The 20,004-nt window shown below is 35.3% G+C and overlaps 1 protein-coding gene across 1 annotated transcript in view; it reads left to right on the top strand.

Annotated features, from left to right (window-relative positions):
* Positions 1-605: 605 nt before the first annotated feature.
* Cdc45 (cell division cycle protein 45) overlaps positions 606-20,004 on the top strand; it is a 37,173-nt gene continuing 17,774 nt past the window's right edge. The window contains exons 1-3 of the mRNA XM_085950224.1: positions 606-711; positions 1,993-2,283; positions 4,313-4,411. Of these exons, the coding sequence (XP_085806350.1) occupies positions 661-711; positions 1,993-2,283; positions 4,313-4,411 (441 nt within the window). The 5' untranslated portion in view covers positions 606-660. The remainder of the gene's footprint in view (positions 712-1,992; positions 2,284-4,312; positions 4,412-20,004) is intronic.

Below are 20,004 nucleotides of genomic sequence, written 5' to 3'. Positions count from 1 at the left end.
GCAATATTGTCTATGGAAACGTATATACAAAAATAATAAATGTGAATAAAATTTAAGAATGTGGAATTCTTTATTGAATATACATAATTTGACCATTCATTCGTTCATTCAACCACCAATTAGCCCAAGTGTAAATACTGATATTTCTAATAGATAGATATCGGGGATTGAAAAGAATACCTATCTACAAGAGAGCTTCCTTCAAATGGACAAACTAATATTAATTATTAAGATTATCACGGGTTTCCTATTGACCTCTCTTCTCTCGGGTGCTGTTGATAGCGATAAGGATGGAGCTTATTAACTGTGGAGAAGGCTGTCAGCAACCAAATCATCCTGATGAAGAAAAGAAATGTCTACCTGCCTCAATAACAATGCACAATGTCTAATCTCTTTGACCTGCCTATATTTCTGAGGTATTCTAAATTAAATATCGGAACACGGAGGATTTTTTGCTTACCTATTAGGTATACAACCGTTTAATTATTTATTGTACTGAAAATATGTATTTATATTTTTTGTATTATGGAGGTATTATTTAAATTATTTTTAATTAATTTTTTACATGTTCTCTATTACTATAATGGCGGGAATCTTTAGTATTACCCACCTGCATTGAACTGTCAAAGTTTTGTGATGAAAACTGAATAGTAATTGAGAATGTATGTGGAAGACATAAAAAGAGATTTTTACAATATTTTATGTGGATATGTACGTATACACCCTTTTAATTCATTGTCAATCATTATATCTCGTCTTTCAGTCGGTTGTATTTCTTTTACAAACTTTTTAACTTGACAAAGTCACGGCTAGAGCCGGCAAACATGCAAGTAAACCAAGTTTTACAAATTAATGGACCACTTTATTATTGCGCTAGTAACTATCTCACTCTTTTTTGAAAGTGTCAAGCTAATACAAAGCTTACATTTAAAGAATTGTTATCCTCAGAAATCTGACGCGAAATTTGCTAATTAGGTACCACGGAAGTTTCGTTCAGGTGTATGCAACATTCATCCGATTTGAACGTTGACCCAAATTTTTCACTCTTTAGAACAGTGGCCCTTAACCTATGGGTCGCAACCCAAGATTGAGTTGGTAGATATATTGAGTGGCTCGCGAAATATTTTGGTACAAGTCCGTTTACAGGAAGCCAGGCGGGAACATTTGGCAAAATTCATGAATTCAAGAATGAAAACCCAACCTAATCTAACCGAACCTAAAAATAATGCAGTATATCGGCCATTTTCAGTATTTGTTTGCCGCTGGCTTCCCTTAAACCGACAAGAGCCAATATTTTATATATCATCATCATCAGTCGGGTGCCACTTTTCGATAAAGGCCTCCCCATGGCTCTTTCCACTCTTATCGGTTTCTAGCCCTTCGCTGCTACATACGGTAATTTTATTGTACTCCATATCGTCATTTTGGTTAAGGTGCTATGAGACAAAAAACCCATAATAGTACCGCAGATGACCACATGACCTTTTATAACTTTCTTTTTAGACCAAACCCAATTTAACCTAACCTTATCTAATCTACACAACCTAACCTAACCTAACCTAATCTTAGTGTGTGATAATGATGCATTGAAATGTATGAAAATATCAAACTTCAAATTAACGTATATAACACATTACTCTGAGCAACGTTTGCTCTTAGCTAATCGGATTCCTTTTGACATTCTTTGAGCGACGTTTACATTCATATACCTACCATTTCATTATAAAACATATCATCTCTTGATAATGGCCTCTGCAACGAGCCCGAAACGTCGAGGAAAGAAGGAAGGACACACAGTGGAAACCCAAAAATCTACTTTATATTAATCACTTTTTCAAAAGTGGTTCTTGCCATCTCTACCCATAATTGGGATGAAAATTATCCAGATGATGATTGAAACTTCAACCTTTTCTTAGTTTTGTTTTTTTTTCTGGCCATAAATCAAGTGTTGCAGGATATGAAATAAAATGAGGTTTGCGTATCATTTTCCAGAGGGTGTTACTATTTGTGAACTTGGATGTTGACGCGATATGTGCGTGCAAGATCCTGCAGGGGCTGCTCAAGTGCGACGACATCGCGTACACGCTTGTGCCAGTGGGCGGCATTTCCGAATTGAAGACGTCCTACGAGGAGCATTGCGAGGAGGCAAAACACGTGGTGCTGGTGAACTGCGGCGGCACTGTGGATTTGGTTGAGCTGTTGCAGCCCGCAGACGACGTGGTCTTCTTCATTGCCGACTCCCACAAGCCTACCGATGTCTGCAACATTTACAGCAATGGCCAGGTAACCTCAACCACATGTACATGTTTTATAATCTTCACACATTTCTTCAGGCATCGTTAAAGAATCTTGAATTCGTTTCATAATTATTGACAGTATTTAAAAATTCCGATTTATTATGAATTTAAAAACTATTTTTTAATTTACATATGGTAAAAGTATGAAAACTGAACAATATAAATTTAATACAGTCGAACTTGGTTATTACGAGGAAGATGGGACCGACTGAATTTGCTCGTTATTAGCGGTACTCATATCAGAGAATAGGTATATTTAAATGAGCGGTTACATACCTAACAAAAAAGTCGAAAATAGTCGACAATAAAAAATCTGAAAACTATTGTAAAAATCCCCAGAACTAGCATGGCCTTCATAAACTACAAGAGAAGTTGTTTATTGTAATGAACGCTGGTAGGTACTGTTACCTTTCCAAATGGCCCCCATTTGGGGATGTCTCTGTGAATCTGGAGAGGCCCAAATCAATATCAAATCAACAAATAGTAAGGGTTGATTGTGAAAATAATTAAATAATGTTAAATATCTGACCGGCAACATTGTCTAAATGCCGTTAAAAAAAATACGAACGGCAACGCCGCATTTGTACCGCTCGTAAGCAACGGTTTGTTTTAGCGGGAGAAGCATTTTTGACAGCAACGCAGTAAGCAGTGTTAACCTCGCTATCCGTCAAAATTAAATTGAAAAGAATTTGTATAAAAATGTAACTATTTAGAATATTATTAACGTAAATATACCTTGCCGTTTCCACCACAATTCCGGTGTGTTATTTGTCCACCTCCAAATCCTAAATCCAGACGAAAATCCATACAACGAAGCAAAGTGACAGAGTGTTTTCACTTTCGAAAATGGAGGGAAATGACAGTACCTACGGACTTCACAAACTTTGGATTTTTCAACCATGTGCATGGATACTTTTTCATTATTGTTGGCGAAAACAACAATTAGACACTTAACTAGTGTCATAAACGTAATCCGTCCCCAGCGGCATCCTGTCCGATCGGATTTTATTGCTTAGGGTCGAAATGTTTTTAAACGATCAACACATTAACAGTATTTTACCTCAGTATATCCGATAAGTTGCTCGTTATAACAGTGAATAAATGTATGGAGAAAATCATTAAGGAAATGTCAACGAATGTTTCCTCATTACATCTAATATCTCACTATGTCCGAGATCGTAATAACCGAGTTCAACTGTAGTTGCAAAATTAATATTAGTTAATATAATTTAATGGTTTCATTGAATAAATGCACACATTGCGGATACAGTGTCCCTTGCATTCGGATGACACTATTACAATTGCAAGTATTGCAACATTACGCCAAGCACAATTTATGTAACGCACTCATACAAAAAAATGACAATCTGCTTTCAATAGTTTGAACAATATAGTAAGTTACATTTTTATTACTGATGGTCATTCGTTTTTGTGTAGATAATCGGTACTCGATAAAATTTTTTGTTGTAAATGAGTAAATGTCATTCAACACTGTGTTTACATGGTTTCTGCTTATGAAACGTATTTAATTTGACAACACAAACATAACCGTTCAAATCAACCTGCCCTCACCACACCTTAGGTGTATCATAAAGCCCTACGTTTGGATGTGAAGTATTACCAATTGTTTGTCCCTGGGAATGTTTCAGGATCAGTTGGTTACCCAAGATTGAGGTCACCACATACTCAAGTATGCTTTGACTGAGTTATCATGACCTTAAGTTAAGAGGAACCTGCCGAAAGTTCTAAGTGAAGAGATGTTCGCCTTTAGAGTACAACGCTTAAATTTTTTTTATAGCAATAAAATTGGCCTTTCTGACGAGCAGTTGGTTTGGCTGACTTGAGCAACTTTTCCCTTTCAGGACATTCCCAATGGACATTTTGGTCGAGTAACAAGTTAATTTGACAGCTGTCACTTGTGTTTCTAAATTCTGCCACTATGTTGGTGAGACACTCGTCGGCTATGATTGTGTCCAATTGAGAAGTGGCTGTAAAACGTTTCTGTTTTTGCGCAGGTGCGAGTAATTGGGAAGGAGAGTGACGAATCGGTGCCTGACTTTGATGACATCTTTCGGGACGACGAAGATGAGGATGAGGAAGACAATGAGAATGAGGTGAGGTTATCACTTTCATTTCACATGCCATGATTTGTGAGTGAGGTGAAGGGACTATTAAAATTTTTGACATGTAACACATAATTTATTTTTTCACATAAAAAAACACACTCGATTGGATTCGAACCAACGATTGTTCGGTTATCAGCCGAACGCACAACCATTACGCCACAGAATGATACTGCAATAGTGATGATTATACAGTATAATATTATAGTTTAGAATTGTTCCGTTGCTAGGCAGCGAATTTATTATTGTCGGCCATTTGCAATTCCTTACGTAAACAAACTATTAAACGTCATAGTGGCAGTTGTTACTTTAAGAATAAAAACAACGATAATTAATTATATAATTTAGTAATATAAGTTAAAGTGTATAGAAATAAACCAACGGCGTTCCAATAAGCGGTCCTTTTTCTTGAGTGTGTACAAATTTAACAAGATAATTAAGAGCTAGTTGAACAATTTAGTTTATCACAAGTTTTGTTTTGTTACGCCAAAGAAGTATAACTTCTAACGCACGTACATACGTACACACACCGATTTTTTTTTATTAATAAATCATACAAATTGGTTTGGCTCATATTATGTCAATATGTTCTTTCACCTTTTCGAGAATGTGCCTCTTCTGTTCAACCGACAATGTTTTTCTTTTCTGAGATGTTATTTCAAAATTGTTTAACCTTGATCTTGGGGGTTACATGTAAATTGTACGTAAAACATTTCACCGTGGCACGGTTCGGCGTGAGCTTTCTTTCGGAAAGAGATGACCATCTCCAATTTTATTAGATTCAATATGAACATTAATTCAATTTTCATAGTTGATTTTGGCAAAATTCATGAATTCAAGAATGAAAACATAACCTAAAAAATAATCCAGTATATCGGCTATTTTCAAAATTTGTTTGGCACTGGCTTCCTGTAAACGGACAAGAACTGTGTTTTATGTAGACATGGATTTTATGTCAGTACTATACGACCCAAAGAGGTTGGACGGTCTTTAATATATGGCCATATATTTCCGATACAGCATTTCACGGTGAAGTGTAATATGGCGAACTGCATACGTACAAGTTTCCGGACATGGGTCTTGGGCACTCCAGACCCCGAGGTTGCTTTGTCAAGTGAGCATTTTTGCCATTTCAATAGTTGTTACCTGCAAATTCATAGTAGTATGCTATAGGGGGCGATCATCTGGATGCTATAGTGGTGGGAGCGATTGTGTTAATATTGTCACGATATGTATGTATAAAAAAAACCAGTGGCAAAGAGTGGAGGTAGGCTGTGGAGATCATAGACTATAGATACATCTAGACGCCACCCGTTGCATTGCTAAATGAAGCTGCGTGCCGTGCATTTGGTTTGTGGGCGAGCGAACGCATTCGTCTACAAATGTTCGAGACCATAAACCATTTCGCTAGTGCTCGCCCAAAGTGCTCGCACTAGACGCTCAGAATTAAAATATAACTTTCTATTTTTTTACGTTATATAGTATTTTTAAGCGGTCAAAATGCAACCATTAGGTAAAGAACAAATAAATTATCACGAACATGTATCAACTTACCTATGAAACGTAATACCATCTTCTTGCTTATCAGTACGGCTACCATATTTTAATACAACACACAGAACCATCTTTTGTTTTTATTTAACTAATAATACAATTTTCAATATGGTGCTGTTTAGTTATTAAAACTCATTAAACCCTGGCTACATCAAACCATAATAGTTTAGATATGTTATGGGCGATCTTACAAAAATAGTGCACACTTTTTCAGTCATACTTATTTGTTTTCGTTGAATAACACATATTACAGCTATGTAAACAGACAGAAAGGTCCTGCCTATACCAAAGTACATATCTAATATATAAAAATGAATATTTGTGTGTTTGTGTATTTGTGTGTTTGTTTGTTCGTATTTAATGCGCAGCCATACCGTTCATCCGATTGCGATAAAACTTTGTAAACTTATTGCTTAAACTTGCGGGAAGAGTATAGGCTATACTAATATATAAAAATGAATGTCTGTATGTCTGTCTGTCTGTGTGTCTGTCCCGTATGTGTTCCTATACCATTCATCCGATTGCAATGAAATTTTGGTAAGTGGTTGTATGCATACCCATGAAGGTTTCTGAATTAGAAAAATTATTATCTTCTTCTTCTTCTTCATTCTATTTTCTTTTATTTATATGGTTCCTATACCATTCATCCGATTGCAATGAAATTTTGGTAAGTGGGTGTATGCACATTCATGAAGGTTTCTGAATTAGAAAAATCATCATCTTCTTCTTCTTCCTCATTCTATCTTCTTTTATTCGTATGGTTCCTATACCATTCATCCGATTGCGATGAAACCTTTGTCAGTTGTTGTGTTAACACCCGCAAAGGTTTCTGAAATAGTACAACCATCTTCTTCTTCTTCTTCTTTTTCTTCTATTCTATATTCTTCTATTCGTATGCGTTCCTATTCCATTCATCCGATTGCAATAAAATTTTCATCAATAATTGTGCCAACACCCGCGAAGGTTTCTGAATTAGTACAACCATCTTCTTCTTCTTCTTCTTCTTCATTCTATCTTCTTTTATTCGTATGGTCCCTATACCATTCATCCGATTGCGATGAAACCTTCGTCAGTTATTGTGGTAACACCCGCAATGGTTTTTGAATTAGTACAACTATCTTCTTCTTCTTCCTTGGTTCCTATACCATTCATCCGATTGCAATGAAATTTTGGTAAGTGGTTGTATGCACATCCATGAAGGTTTCTGAATTATAAAAATCATCATCTTCTTCTTCTTCTTCATTCTATCTTCTTCTATTCGTATGCGTTCTTATACCATTCATCCAATTGCGATGAAAATTTGACCAGTTGTGCGCAAGCCCGCGAAGGTTTCTGAATTAGTACAACCATCTTCTTCTATTCGTATGCGTTCCTATACCATTCATCCGATTGCAATGAAACTTTGGTGAGTTGTCGTGCGCACGCCTGCGAAGGTTTCTGAATTAGTAAAACCATCATCGTCTTCTTCTATTCGAATGCGTACCTACACCATTCATCCGATTGCAATGAAACTTTGGTGAGTTGTCGTGCGCATGCCCACGAAGATTTCTGAATTAGAAAATCATCTTCTACTTCTATTCTTATGCGTTCCTATACCATTCATCCGATTGCAATGACATTTTGATCAAGTGTTGTGCCCTTGCCCGCAAAGGTTTCTGAATTAGTACAATCATCTTTTTCTTCTTCTATTTGTATGCGTTCTTATGCCATTCATCCGATTGTGATGAAATTTTGACCAGTTGTTGTGCGCACGCCCGCGAAGGTTTTTGAATTAGTACAACCATCTTCTTCTTCTTCTATTCGTATGCGTTCCTATACCATTAATTCGATTGCAATGAAACTTTGGTGAGTTGTCATGTGCATGCCCACGAAGATTTCTGATTTAGAAAATCATCTTCTACTATTCGTATACGTTCCTATACCATTCATCCGATTGCAATGAAACTTTTTTCAGTTGTTGTGCGCACACCTGCGAAGGTTTCTAAATTATTATTATATAAAATACAAAGTTTGTTGTTTGTTTGTTCCATCCAATTTTGATTTTTTTTTTACTACATATTAATAACATTAATAACGTTTTCATATTTTGGATTCGATTTTAATTTAGTGTTCTTATGTTTGACCTTTACTCCTATTAGAATTATTTTCATATTGCCATATTGTATTACACAGATATTTTAATATTAAAAAAATAATTACCTCTTATTATTTTTCAAATATCTAAGATAAATATAACCACAAAGCGACCCTGTGCGAAGCCGGGTACTTCAGCTAGTAATCAATAAAAAATATTCTTGTATCTATAAAATACTAGCTGACCCGGCAAACGTTGTTCTGCCATATAAATTATTTCTATTGAATATTTTGGTTGTTAAATAAAAAATAACGAATGTATCGTAAGTGTGTGGGGATTTGATCTATGACAGAAAGAGGAATAGAGCGCTGTAGACGATGACCGCCGATAAAAACAAAAAAAACATTAACCATTCATTTTCTCAATTCAAAATGAGTAATGATGTTCATAATGAATGAATTACCTGTGACAGGATCTCGTTGTTTAATGTTTATGCAATATCCGTTATCATGGAATGATTTTATGTGTAGGTAAGGAATAGGTATGGATGGGGATATGGAACGGGATATAGGATAGGGATAAGCATGAGACTCGGGGAAATAGGATGCAGGGTCGTGGGTGGTTTGACTTTTACCTCTAAGACCTCAGTTACCTGTCCGGTTACTATACTCATTCGTTGGATGTTCCTGTATAATAATAAAGTACATAAAGATGGAATAAATATAAGTATCTCGGATTGAGCGCCACTCTATGATGATGCATAGAGACAATAGTGAAGGATAATTAAATGAAAAGCAAGTAGAGAAATTTCAACAATGGTATATTAATAAATAAGATAACTTGCGGGCTACAGTGTATAAAGAAGTAAAATTACTTAAGTGAATCACGAGCACCTAATGCGATACAATATTTAAATAAATAAGAACAAAAACCCAAAAACTAAGTTCGAAACAAAGACTAGTTCGGTCGGTGGACCGTAACATAAAATAACAATAAATACCGATTACACAAAAAGCTCTCCAGCCTATTCGCTGCCCTCGATTCCTTCCAGGACGGAATCGAGGGGTCCGTCTTCAAACGTGTGGGGACCGTGGAGTTACTCCGATCTCCTGGGGTGGGGGGGACGTCCTTCAGATGGCCATCGTCCTCGTCTCCAAAACGTCAGGAAATCGAAATCCCTGTGCCTCGGGTCCGAGGCTCGGAACTGGCCAAGACGTCTGCTTCCTTCGAGCGATCAAGACTGAGAGATCGACTCCTGCTTCGCCTTCGTGTAAAAAGCCCGCTATCTCCTATAGCGCCGGAAATAGTGTCACGAACTCCGTACAAACTATCCCGTGCGCAGGCGCGATCCGGTCGTACTTTTGCGTAGTGTTGCCCTCGTAAAGACTTCCTTGGCTTAGTGTGTTATGTTATAAAATAACATGACATTACCTCCAACCTCGGTAAGAGAAGGACAAGCCATAGCGAGGACTTCGACTGTCAACTTCTCGGGGGGGTCTTCTGATAGCATCAATCCTCCCAGGGGTTGGGCATCATGGACGGCATGCTTAGAGATAGCGCGGCTACAAGCGAAGCGAAGGAGAGATATAGATGAAATTTCCACTCTGTTATTTGGTGACAGAGGGAGAGGCTTATGAAGAATCCAGAAAACGAAGAAGATTATTTGCTGAAGAGTGAAGAGCTGGGAGAGGTCACGTAGATTTACCCTACCTAACCGGTCCACCAATAATTTATAAATTTTAAAAAAGATCTAATAAATATAAAAACACCTAAGCTCGTGTACATGGAAATAAATAAATAAAATATAATAATTTATCACAGATAATTCACATCATAACAAATAGTGGGGATTCAACCCAGCAGTGTAAAACTGCAATATTTAGAATATATAAGAATTGATTTAGATAAAGCTTCCAAAAAGATAGGAAGAGTTGTATAATAATTATTAGTTTGAAAAGATTTGATATCAGTATAAAAAAATGGAAATAATAGCCAAAAAATTTACATAAATGCACCTCAGATAATAATAATATAAAATGGTATAATAAATTAATATATTGTATATAAATGAATTAATATTTTGGTTCAAGAAATTTAATTCAATTCATTAAATTGATAAAATTGCAGAGATAGTATAATATAATAAAGTAATTAATAGAAATTAAAATTGCTTCCATAATTTGAGTAATAATATAAGCATTGAGTAATTAAGTTGAAAATAATAATAGATCAATGAATGATTTAATAGATTGATTTCGAATAATATTAAGTTATTGAAAAAAAGATGAACCTTTAATAGTTGGCAAAAGTTATAAAGTGCACAAAGCAAAAAAAATATAAATCCTCAATCGTATAAGCCGTGGTTTTTGGCAAGTATACATAATAAAAAATAATAAATACAATAAATTCACCAACTTGGTTCGAACTAATAATATAATAATTAATAAACAATGAGTGCCAGTTTGCTTTTGCGTGAGGGCGTATCTGTCGGAAAGTAATAAATACTGTGCGTCAAGCACCGTCCGAATATTTAAAAAGAACATTACTAAAATATACTACTTTCAGATGTCTAATCTGAATAAAAATAACAGTGTGGCTAACAACCAACAGCTGTGATGTGGATTCTCTGTTAAGCCTGAAAGAACAAATGACGTGTGATGGAATTCCAAGCCATGGTCCGGATCCCAAGCAGCGCTCCCACAAATAAAATAACGCGAACAAGGAGGAAACTAAGCTAGAAAAGAATTCCTAGTACAAAATATATAATTAAAATTAATCATCGATTTTAGTATACTACGTTAAAGTCTACAATGGTGTAGCAAGATATCGTCCGTTCCAGAATATACGGCTCCGCTTCAAACTACTCTACTATATTGCATGATGTACAATAGGTCACACTTAAAAACTATTTAGAAATACACCGCCGCAGATTCTGGACTAACTCAATCCCGCCAAACCCGAGACCTCTGGTGACGTACGTTTTCCTCTGGTTCCAAATGTTCCAGTCCTAGAGAATGGAAAGCAATAGGCCTGAAACCCATCAGTAACGAACCTCCCAGATGAAGAGAAAGAAAATACTACGGAGCACCACATGAAAACCAAGCAACGACGAGGAAACCATGAACACATCGGAAGCTAAATGTAATTAAAATGAACCACACGGTTCGCAACGGATTTGACATTCAAGTCAAGGTCGCAAAAAAAAAATAAAAAATTGATTAAAAGGCTAACGAGCACGTATTATAACGACCACTTTCCTGTAATAGGAAATAAAAAAAAACAAAAGGAATGGCTTCTCTCACTTCGGTTCAGGCACCTTCTCCAACAAAACTGCATAAAAAAACCAACCCAGTAAGACCGGGTTTCGAGGTAGGAAACAACGTCCGCATTCGGTAGAGCATCGCGTTGAATCCATACCTCCCACCATACAACCAAAAAGAAGCAACGGAATCTCAGGCAGCTGGATTCCGTTACCAGTGGAGGCTTAGCCGGAAACACCTTCCGTTCCGACCAGCGCTACCGAATAATCAATAATAAAGATACTGCTAGAGAGAAAAATAAGGGGTACCCTACCAGATCACCTTCAGTTCTGGTAGCGGTACAGATCCCTAGCAGATGGACAAAACAAAACATTGATCACCATCCATCTAGCCTGAACCGAATTGAGTTAAGATAAAAAAAAATAAGAAAACAATGCCAAACTCTAATGTATATGATAAAATAATAAAAAACCAAATAGCAAACAAAACCGTCACGCAAAAACAAGTACAAAGGCAGCTGGTATAAATAAAGATCACACGATCACCAGCGCGATGTACTTAATTAGACAATTGTAGGTAATTTTAAATATAGATATTTTATCACTAGGTAGCTAAACTGACAGGCCCTTCCAAACGCTAAGACAGCGGTTGTGTCTTCCGGGAACACCATAACTCTCATCCTGGCACTATGGTAGTATTTAGAACTGTGCTTGTTTACCAAAAGTTGGTCCAGATGCTGTTTGTGTGGTATGAATTGAGTAGGCCTCCTTCCCGAAAGGTCTGCAACCACCACCTTTGCGATGGACGTTCACCGGAACAAGGGTGTATTGCCATGTGCAGGAAAGAAGTCAGTAGCTGAAATAGTTTACCATAGGTGAGTAAAAATTCACAAAGAAATTGAAATAAAGAAATATAGAATTTTATAATAGAAAGTATTACTCAATGACATAATATATGTATAAAATTTGCGATAATTAATTCGATAAAAAATCAATCCAAAAAAGAAGCTTGTAAAAGAGCAAAAATAATAATTATCTCCTATATATTATTATCCTAAGAGATTTTGGAAAATACGTCAACTTTTTTATTTAAATACCACTTTGTTGATTATTAAAGGAATTCACTTCAATTTTTAGAGTCCCGAATCTACTTCCATTTGAATCGGGCACAATCTGATAACTAGACACAATCACAGATAAAATCATTTTTAAATCGCGTTTTATATCCGTCACCATACATTTTCGCATCTTGCCTTTCGTCTACCGCAAATCGATTATAATGTCGCTTAATTCTTTCTATATAATCGAAAATTCAGAAATCTAAATTAATATTCCACAAAATTATTCAAATCTGTAAGCAGCACATTGGCGGACTAAGAAATTTAACAAGAATTAAATGCATATTTCCTCACTAATTATTACGAAAATATAATCCAAAACCACTTCACTGCCACTTATCTGTCAAACTGAAATAATAGATGATCGATTTTCAATTGTTTTCTTTTATGATATAAACAAGTTCATTTGACGTGGCAGAATTTAAATTTAGAATTTGCAGGAATACCTAATCGAAAAAATGTGACATTTCTATTAGCATTCATTGTTTACGTTAATTACATAATGCATATAATATGTTTAATGTCTCTATAGACGAGCATAAAAACAATAGTCAATTACTTTCAGAAATACGTTTCCTATAGATATATTTTTGTCCATATTTAATTCGAAAAATCCTGCCTGTCACAAATCACACAATGTATTAATAGGTACGTCATTGCTTTGCCTCTTTGCAATATTCGATGAGTTTATTTAAATCTAATAATAATGCCACATTTCAACGATTATCATGGTGATCAAAGATTAAAACTACATTTAAAACTACGATGATTAATCAAATTATCCTAAAAAAATATTGACGGAGCATCATTTTCGGTATGCAATTGCATGCATTTTCATTTTGAACCATTGACAAAATACTTTTATTTTAGCTGTCATATTCAAAGGCAACGTAGGTAGGTAAATTAAAAATGACGTTTACTATAGGTAATTAATACACAACGTTTTTATTATTTTATTAATAGATAGTAGTTATATAATGTTGAATTAAATGTTTTATTACACAATATAAGAAAAATGCATGCTTTATAGACAACTAAAAAAGTCAATTATGATCATTTCATCCCATAATCGCACTATGAAGTACCTACGTCATATTATTATCCACTATTTGCATCCATGTGGTTACTATATAGAAGAATTAATATGTGTCACTATGCTTATTAGGATTATACTGCTGGATGAATGTTATTCCAAAGAAAAATCCATGTTTTATAGACAAATAAAAAAGTCAATTATGATTATTTCATCCCATAATCACACTATGAAGTATCTACATCATATTATCCATTATTTGCATTCATGTGATTACTATACTATAGAAGAATTAATATATGTCACTATGCTTATTAGGATTCAATGCTGGGTGAAGGTTATTCCAATAATCCTCTTGGTCATATGAATTTCTATATCTATCAAAACTGATGTACCTACTCATTTATATCCTCATTATCATCATGAACCAGGATCAATCCACTACTCGATGAAGCCGTCTCAGAACTAATTCTATTCCTCTTTCATATATACATTGCTGCATTTATCAAACATTTTTATACAATAATAATATATTCATTTCATCGTTATCATAATTAGAACGGATTAATACACTGCTGGATGAAGGCCTCTCTAAGCTGATTCCACTATTTTTTGTTCTATGAATTGAACTGAACCGAATTTGTGAAATTGCGTATTATATGAAATCGGCAAAATTTTGTCAAATTTATGAAAAATGGAAGCCCGTTGCCTTATTCATGAATTAGGCAAATTATCTGCCGAGTAAGTGAATTCGGCAGGGTATAGAATTCTTAAACTGTCAACATGACAGTAGAAAAAGTAAATTTAATACGGATGGTTTTATTAGTTATAATTGGACATAATATTATATTATTATTATTAAGTTAGGTTAGGTTAGGTTTTGTAATTCTGAATTTAACTGAATGTCCATTTTAAGGTTACCTAACAACTGTCAACAAACTATCAAATTTAATCATACTATCACAAACAAACAATCGACCATTGCCTGATACCCAAGCACAAATCAAATCGCGAAAATACCTTTTAATAAAATTCTCCCGTTATCATACGAGTATTATAGTTCTAGATTTTTTTGGGCATGGTAATAGGAAATGTACGTCATTGTAGTTATTGATTGCTATATTTTTATATAATCAATGACATTTGACATCTGGTTAGTTTGATTATTTGCAAAAAACACCACCGGAGCGCCACTATCTATATTGACCAATGCATGAGCATTTGACACATTTGGTTTAGTTGGAAAAACACCACCGGAGCGCCAATATCTTATTTGCCTTATGCATGAACTAGGCAGAAAAATTACTGCCTAATTCACGCACTCGACAGATATTTTGCCTATTTCATGAATAAGGCAATGGGTTTGCATTTTTCATGAGATAGGCAAAATTTTGCCGATTTCATGTAGGTAATACGCAATTTCACACATTAGGCGTAACATATACATACACATATCTACCTACATATTTATAATGCCATTATCATAATCAGTTTGGATCAATACATATATAGACGAAGTCTTTTCTAACCCAATTCCTTCCTCTTAGATCTGAGTTTCTTCTTTTATCAACATTTGTTTCGATATGAACGTCCCGCACCGGGAAACATTATATAAAATGTTAATTCAAAATTTGATTTTTTTAAAATTATTCTATAGCTGCAAGCATTTTTTTAGATAATGAAAGAAAATAATTTAATAGTTAAAATTTATTTTTTATATGGCTAATCTTCTTCTATTACCTCAAGGGGATACGCGTGAGATTAATATTAACGTTATATTATTGAATCGCAATCAAATTACCTGCTATTCTGCTAGGTCTAGCAACCTGGGATGGTGAATCTAGAATAGACTCTGCATATGACGCCAAATTTATATCGAAAGTAACGACTTGCAAATTGTAAAAGTGAAAAATCAGCGAAATGTCAAGCGGCGCCGTCTCTGCATACTTCACAATTTTATTAAAATCCAATACCATACATTAGGACGCTAAGCTGTCTGCAAGACCTAGTGAGACAGACTGGCGAGAGCCAGCTGGCTCAGCTAGTAATTTATAAATATCTGAGGTGTGTAATAGACAAAAGACAAAACAGTACAAAATTCCTTCACGAAAAAATTGAATATTAATAAATAGGCAGAATGCGGCCCTGACAAAATTCAAAATAATTGGTTGAGTGTCATTAGCACGGAAACACACCTTTCCATAATAACAAAAGAAAAAATATTTGACAGAGTGTGTGTCATAATGAATGAAGGTTTGATAACTCCTAAAAGTTTCAAACATAGTTGATAATGAATAAAATATCAGCATTTTTAAAAAAAAATTGCCCAGTGCACGCTGAACAAGCAAAAAAAAAATAATCAATTATTAAATTCAGGTTAAATTGAATGTTTATGAATAATAAATAGCGGAGGGCTAGGATTTGAAAAGAGAAAAAAAGAATTTAAAAATATTAATTAATGTTAGCTTATATGCTTTTTAAAAAATTAGGAGAGGACGGAAGATTGCATATAGTTCAATGAAAGTAACTAGAATGAAATCAAAAAGCTTTAAAAAAAATATGTCTTTAAATTAGAAAGGATTGTGACAGGAGAGAAAAAATTAAATTGATTCAAAAAAATATGTAGACGGAAGTTTTATATAGGAATTAAGAAGGAAAATTTTATTAAAAATATTCACCTGTAAAAATAATTATTTATGTATAATAAATAATCATTCCCACGAAAGAACAGAATCTTGAAATTAAATATTTCAAATAAATTCTACGAAGGTGTCATCTATCGACTGCAAATGTAAGCGCGCTTGACGTTTAAAGTTTTAACCAGAAATCAATTTGGAATATGAATAATTGAATAGGAATTAAAAATGACTAAATTTATTTCAATGAACGAAAGATTACTTCAATTTTATCAATAATGAACGCGAAATGAATAATTTCAATTGTCTACATTATAAAAAGAACAGATTTGAAAAACTAATATCGAACTGTCAAACAAGTAAGAAAAACAATGTAAAAAGATATCCGAAATAAATGTATTCTACCGACGCAAATAATTAATTGTAATAGCAAAATAAAATGAATAGAAAGTTTATAATTAAGAAGAAATGAATTCAGAATAATTTAGTGTCAAATTTTAACAAGAATGAAAATATATCACTCAAATAATCGATGACGGCTCGACTGTCGACTAAATAGTGGAATAACCCGATAATGATTTTATTCGAGATATAGAAATTATTAATTATTCACAATATAGAAATGGAACGAAAGGACCTTTTGTAAACTCCATTCCATAATAAGGTTCATCCAGCTGTCCAATTGATTTGGTGTTACATCCACATAGTATGTTTCAATCCAATGGTTCTGTCAAATTTGAGGTTAATAATTCTTGTCATCCAGTAGGTATATAAATGTACATGTCGATCTCGTCCAAGTTTGACATCCTTCCTTCTCCTTTGAAACTTTATTAAATCACTTATAGCACCATACTAAATATTAAACAAACTTTTTGCTGAAACAATCAATGGTTAACACAAATTCCGATGCCCAAATATTGACATTTCCATACCAATAATGTGGGTAACACATAAATTATAGAAGAAATATGTATTGATGATAAATGTGCAAATTGTATTTCAAAATTAGGTGTAAACCATATTAAACACTCTTAATATTAATTTGCGAAGGAATAATTGTAGCTTACAACACAAAATTAAATAAATTCCACAAGGACAGTAATGAAATTGGCGTGACGTATTGATCTCTCATTTAGATCGCCATTCTTCGCGTACAGCATAGACTAGTCTCACGTCTGTTGCAAGTACCGCGTAAGTCAATAAAAACTATATAAATATATGAAAAATATAACACACATAGTTACGACCACCGAACCAGAAAAATTTAAGAAAAATATTACGCAAATAATACGTTTTAATTTGTCATTAATTATATTATAAGTTTAATAAGTACTATTGATAAAAAAAAATATCAAAATGCGTCTAAAATCACGCCGTGCGGCCTAGCTTGTACTACACGACGGTAAACCAAAAAATTTAAAAGTGAGCCGGCAAAAATCGGTGTAATTAGAACTAATGACTCTGAAAACAAAATACCGTTACGGTAACAATTATTGTATGAAATCGTGACTAGCAAAATTTAAGGTTTTATAATCGGAACAAATAAAATTTAGAAAATTAGAACAAAATAACGAACGAGTTCGCAAATCCGAAACAAATAACTGTAGTCTTTAAGAGGTAAGTCATCGTGTTTTGGAAAAGAAATATTCAAAAAGAAACACGATGATTGTTGGGCGCCAATGTCATGGAATGATTTTATGTGTAGGTAAGGAATAGGTATGGATGGGGATATGGAACGGGATATAGGATAGGGATAAGCATGAGACTCGGGGAAATAGGATGCAGGGTCGTGGGTGGTTTGACTTTTACCTCTAAGACCTCAGTTACCTGTCCGGTTACTATACTCATTCGTTGGATGTTCCTGTATAATAATAAAGTACATAAAGATGGAATAAATATAAGTATCTCGGATTGAGCGCCACTCTATGATGATGCATAGAGACAATAGTGAAGGATAATTAAATGAAAAGCAAGTAGAGAAATTTCAACAATGGTATATTAATAAATAAGATAACTTGCGGGCTACAGTGTATAAAGAAGTATAATTACTTAAGTGAATCACGAGCACCTAATGCGATACAATATTTAAATAAATAAGAACAAAAACCCAAAAACTAAGTTCGAAACAAAGACTAGTTCGGTCGGTGGACCGTAACATAAAATAACAATAAATACCGATTACACAAAAGGCTCTCCAGCCTATTCGCTGCCCTCGATTCCTTCCAGGACGGAATCGAGGGGTCCGTCTTCAAACGTGTGGGGACCGTGGAGTTACTCCGATCTCCTGGCGTGGGGGGGACGTCCTTCAGATGGCCATCGTCCTCGTCTCCAAAACGTCAGGAAATCGAAATCCCTGTGCCTCGGGTCCGAGGCTCGGAACTGGCCAAGACGTCTGCTTCCTTCGAGCGATCAAGACTGAGAGATCGACTCCTGCTTCGCCTTCGTGTAAAAAGCCCGCTATCTCCTATAGCGCCGGAAATAGTGTCACGAACTCCGTACAAACTATCCCGTGCGCAGGCGCGATCCGGTCGTACTTTTGCGTAGTGTTGCCCTCGTAAAGACTTCCTTGGCTTAGTGTGTTATGTTATAAAATAACATGACACCGTCTTGTCCCTTCCAGAAAATTAGCGGATATTGGAGAGCGTCCTATGAACGGTGTGTGTCAGCGATGAACTCCAGATTATTGTTTCTTCTCCGAATCACGATTTCTCGCGTCGATGTGGGGTCGCCAGCCATGATTCCAGCAATGTCGTCAACAACAGTCGCATTGAATCGACGTACGTGTTCTCCAGCTGGTGTTTTATCAGGATTGATGACAATAGCGTGATTGTCACTTTGCAATTCGTGCATGTGTGCTTTGAAGAATTTCAATAATTCATTGCGCTCATTCAACAGGGCGTCCAGTTCGCCGACGATGCGCCTGGCATTAGGCGAATTGAGGCTATTGTAGCCGCAACGTGCATCCACATGATTGATGTCCTCACCGCCGCGCCCATGAAGTAGATTTGTAAAAATGTATGTGGTTCGTTTGGCATTGGCAGCAATGAGCCTACTTTGTGGTAAACTTGGCCTTTGATTTTGAACGTAGAATGGAATTGTTGACCATTTGCCGCATTATTGTGAACTATTTCTGTTGCTCCGGACGAAATCATTTGGAAGCATAAATTGAATGTGCGAATGGACTTCAGGAACAGGTTTGAATCTGGAACCGTGCCGATGAGCAAGCTGTTCAATGGTTCTGGTGGTATCTCAATTTCTGGTAATTGCACTTTTCCTGATGCGCAACATATCCCGGCTGATTCATGTTTGAATTTGAGCGCATGACAATGGGGACATTCTTTGTCCTTGTTGGCGTACTTGTTGGCGTTGATGTACTTGTTGGCGTTGATGTACTTGTTGGCGTTGTCGGTCATTTGCTCTGCGTGTGTTAACTACGAACCGGCGCGCTTGGCTCCGTTCCAATTGTCGTTGTTGATTTCGTTCAGCTCGTGCCTCTTGTGATTGAGATGCACGCAATTGCGACATGCTTACACGGACGTTTTTGTTATCTTGTTGGATTTGTTCGTCTGTTCTTTCTGCTCTACTATTTTGCATGTTTGTTGCTTTATTCGTTCGATGGCCCAAATGGCCCTCCTTGCGTCTTGCTGGCATTGTGCACTGTAATACACGCACATAAAAATAGATAAATTAAAATAAATCGTACAAAATTTTGCACGCACTGCGCTGTGATATGCCGAATGAAATGTCAAAATGACGTGACGCTTCTCTTGAATTCTTCTCGGACGTAGCGCCATCTGTCATTCAACAACATAAATACTTTCGTTCTGTTTGAAATACGAACGACGGTTAAATTTGTTCATACAAAAATAATAAAATCGCGATTAAAAAATGGGAGGGTGGGGGTAGGAGG

The sequence above is a fragment of the Rhyacophila brunnea genome, unplaced genomic scaffold, assembly GCF_057557595.1.
Source record: "Rhyacophila brunnea isolate RB1 unplaced genomic scaffold, BYU_Rbru_1.0 scaffold_23, whole genome shotgun sequence".
Lineage (NCBI taxonomy): Eukaryota > Metazoa > Arthropoda > Insecta > Trichoptera > Rhyacophilidae > Rhyacophila > Rhyacophila brunnea.
This window is presented reverse-complemented; position numbering and strand designations above follow the sequence as displayed.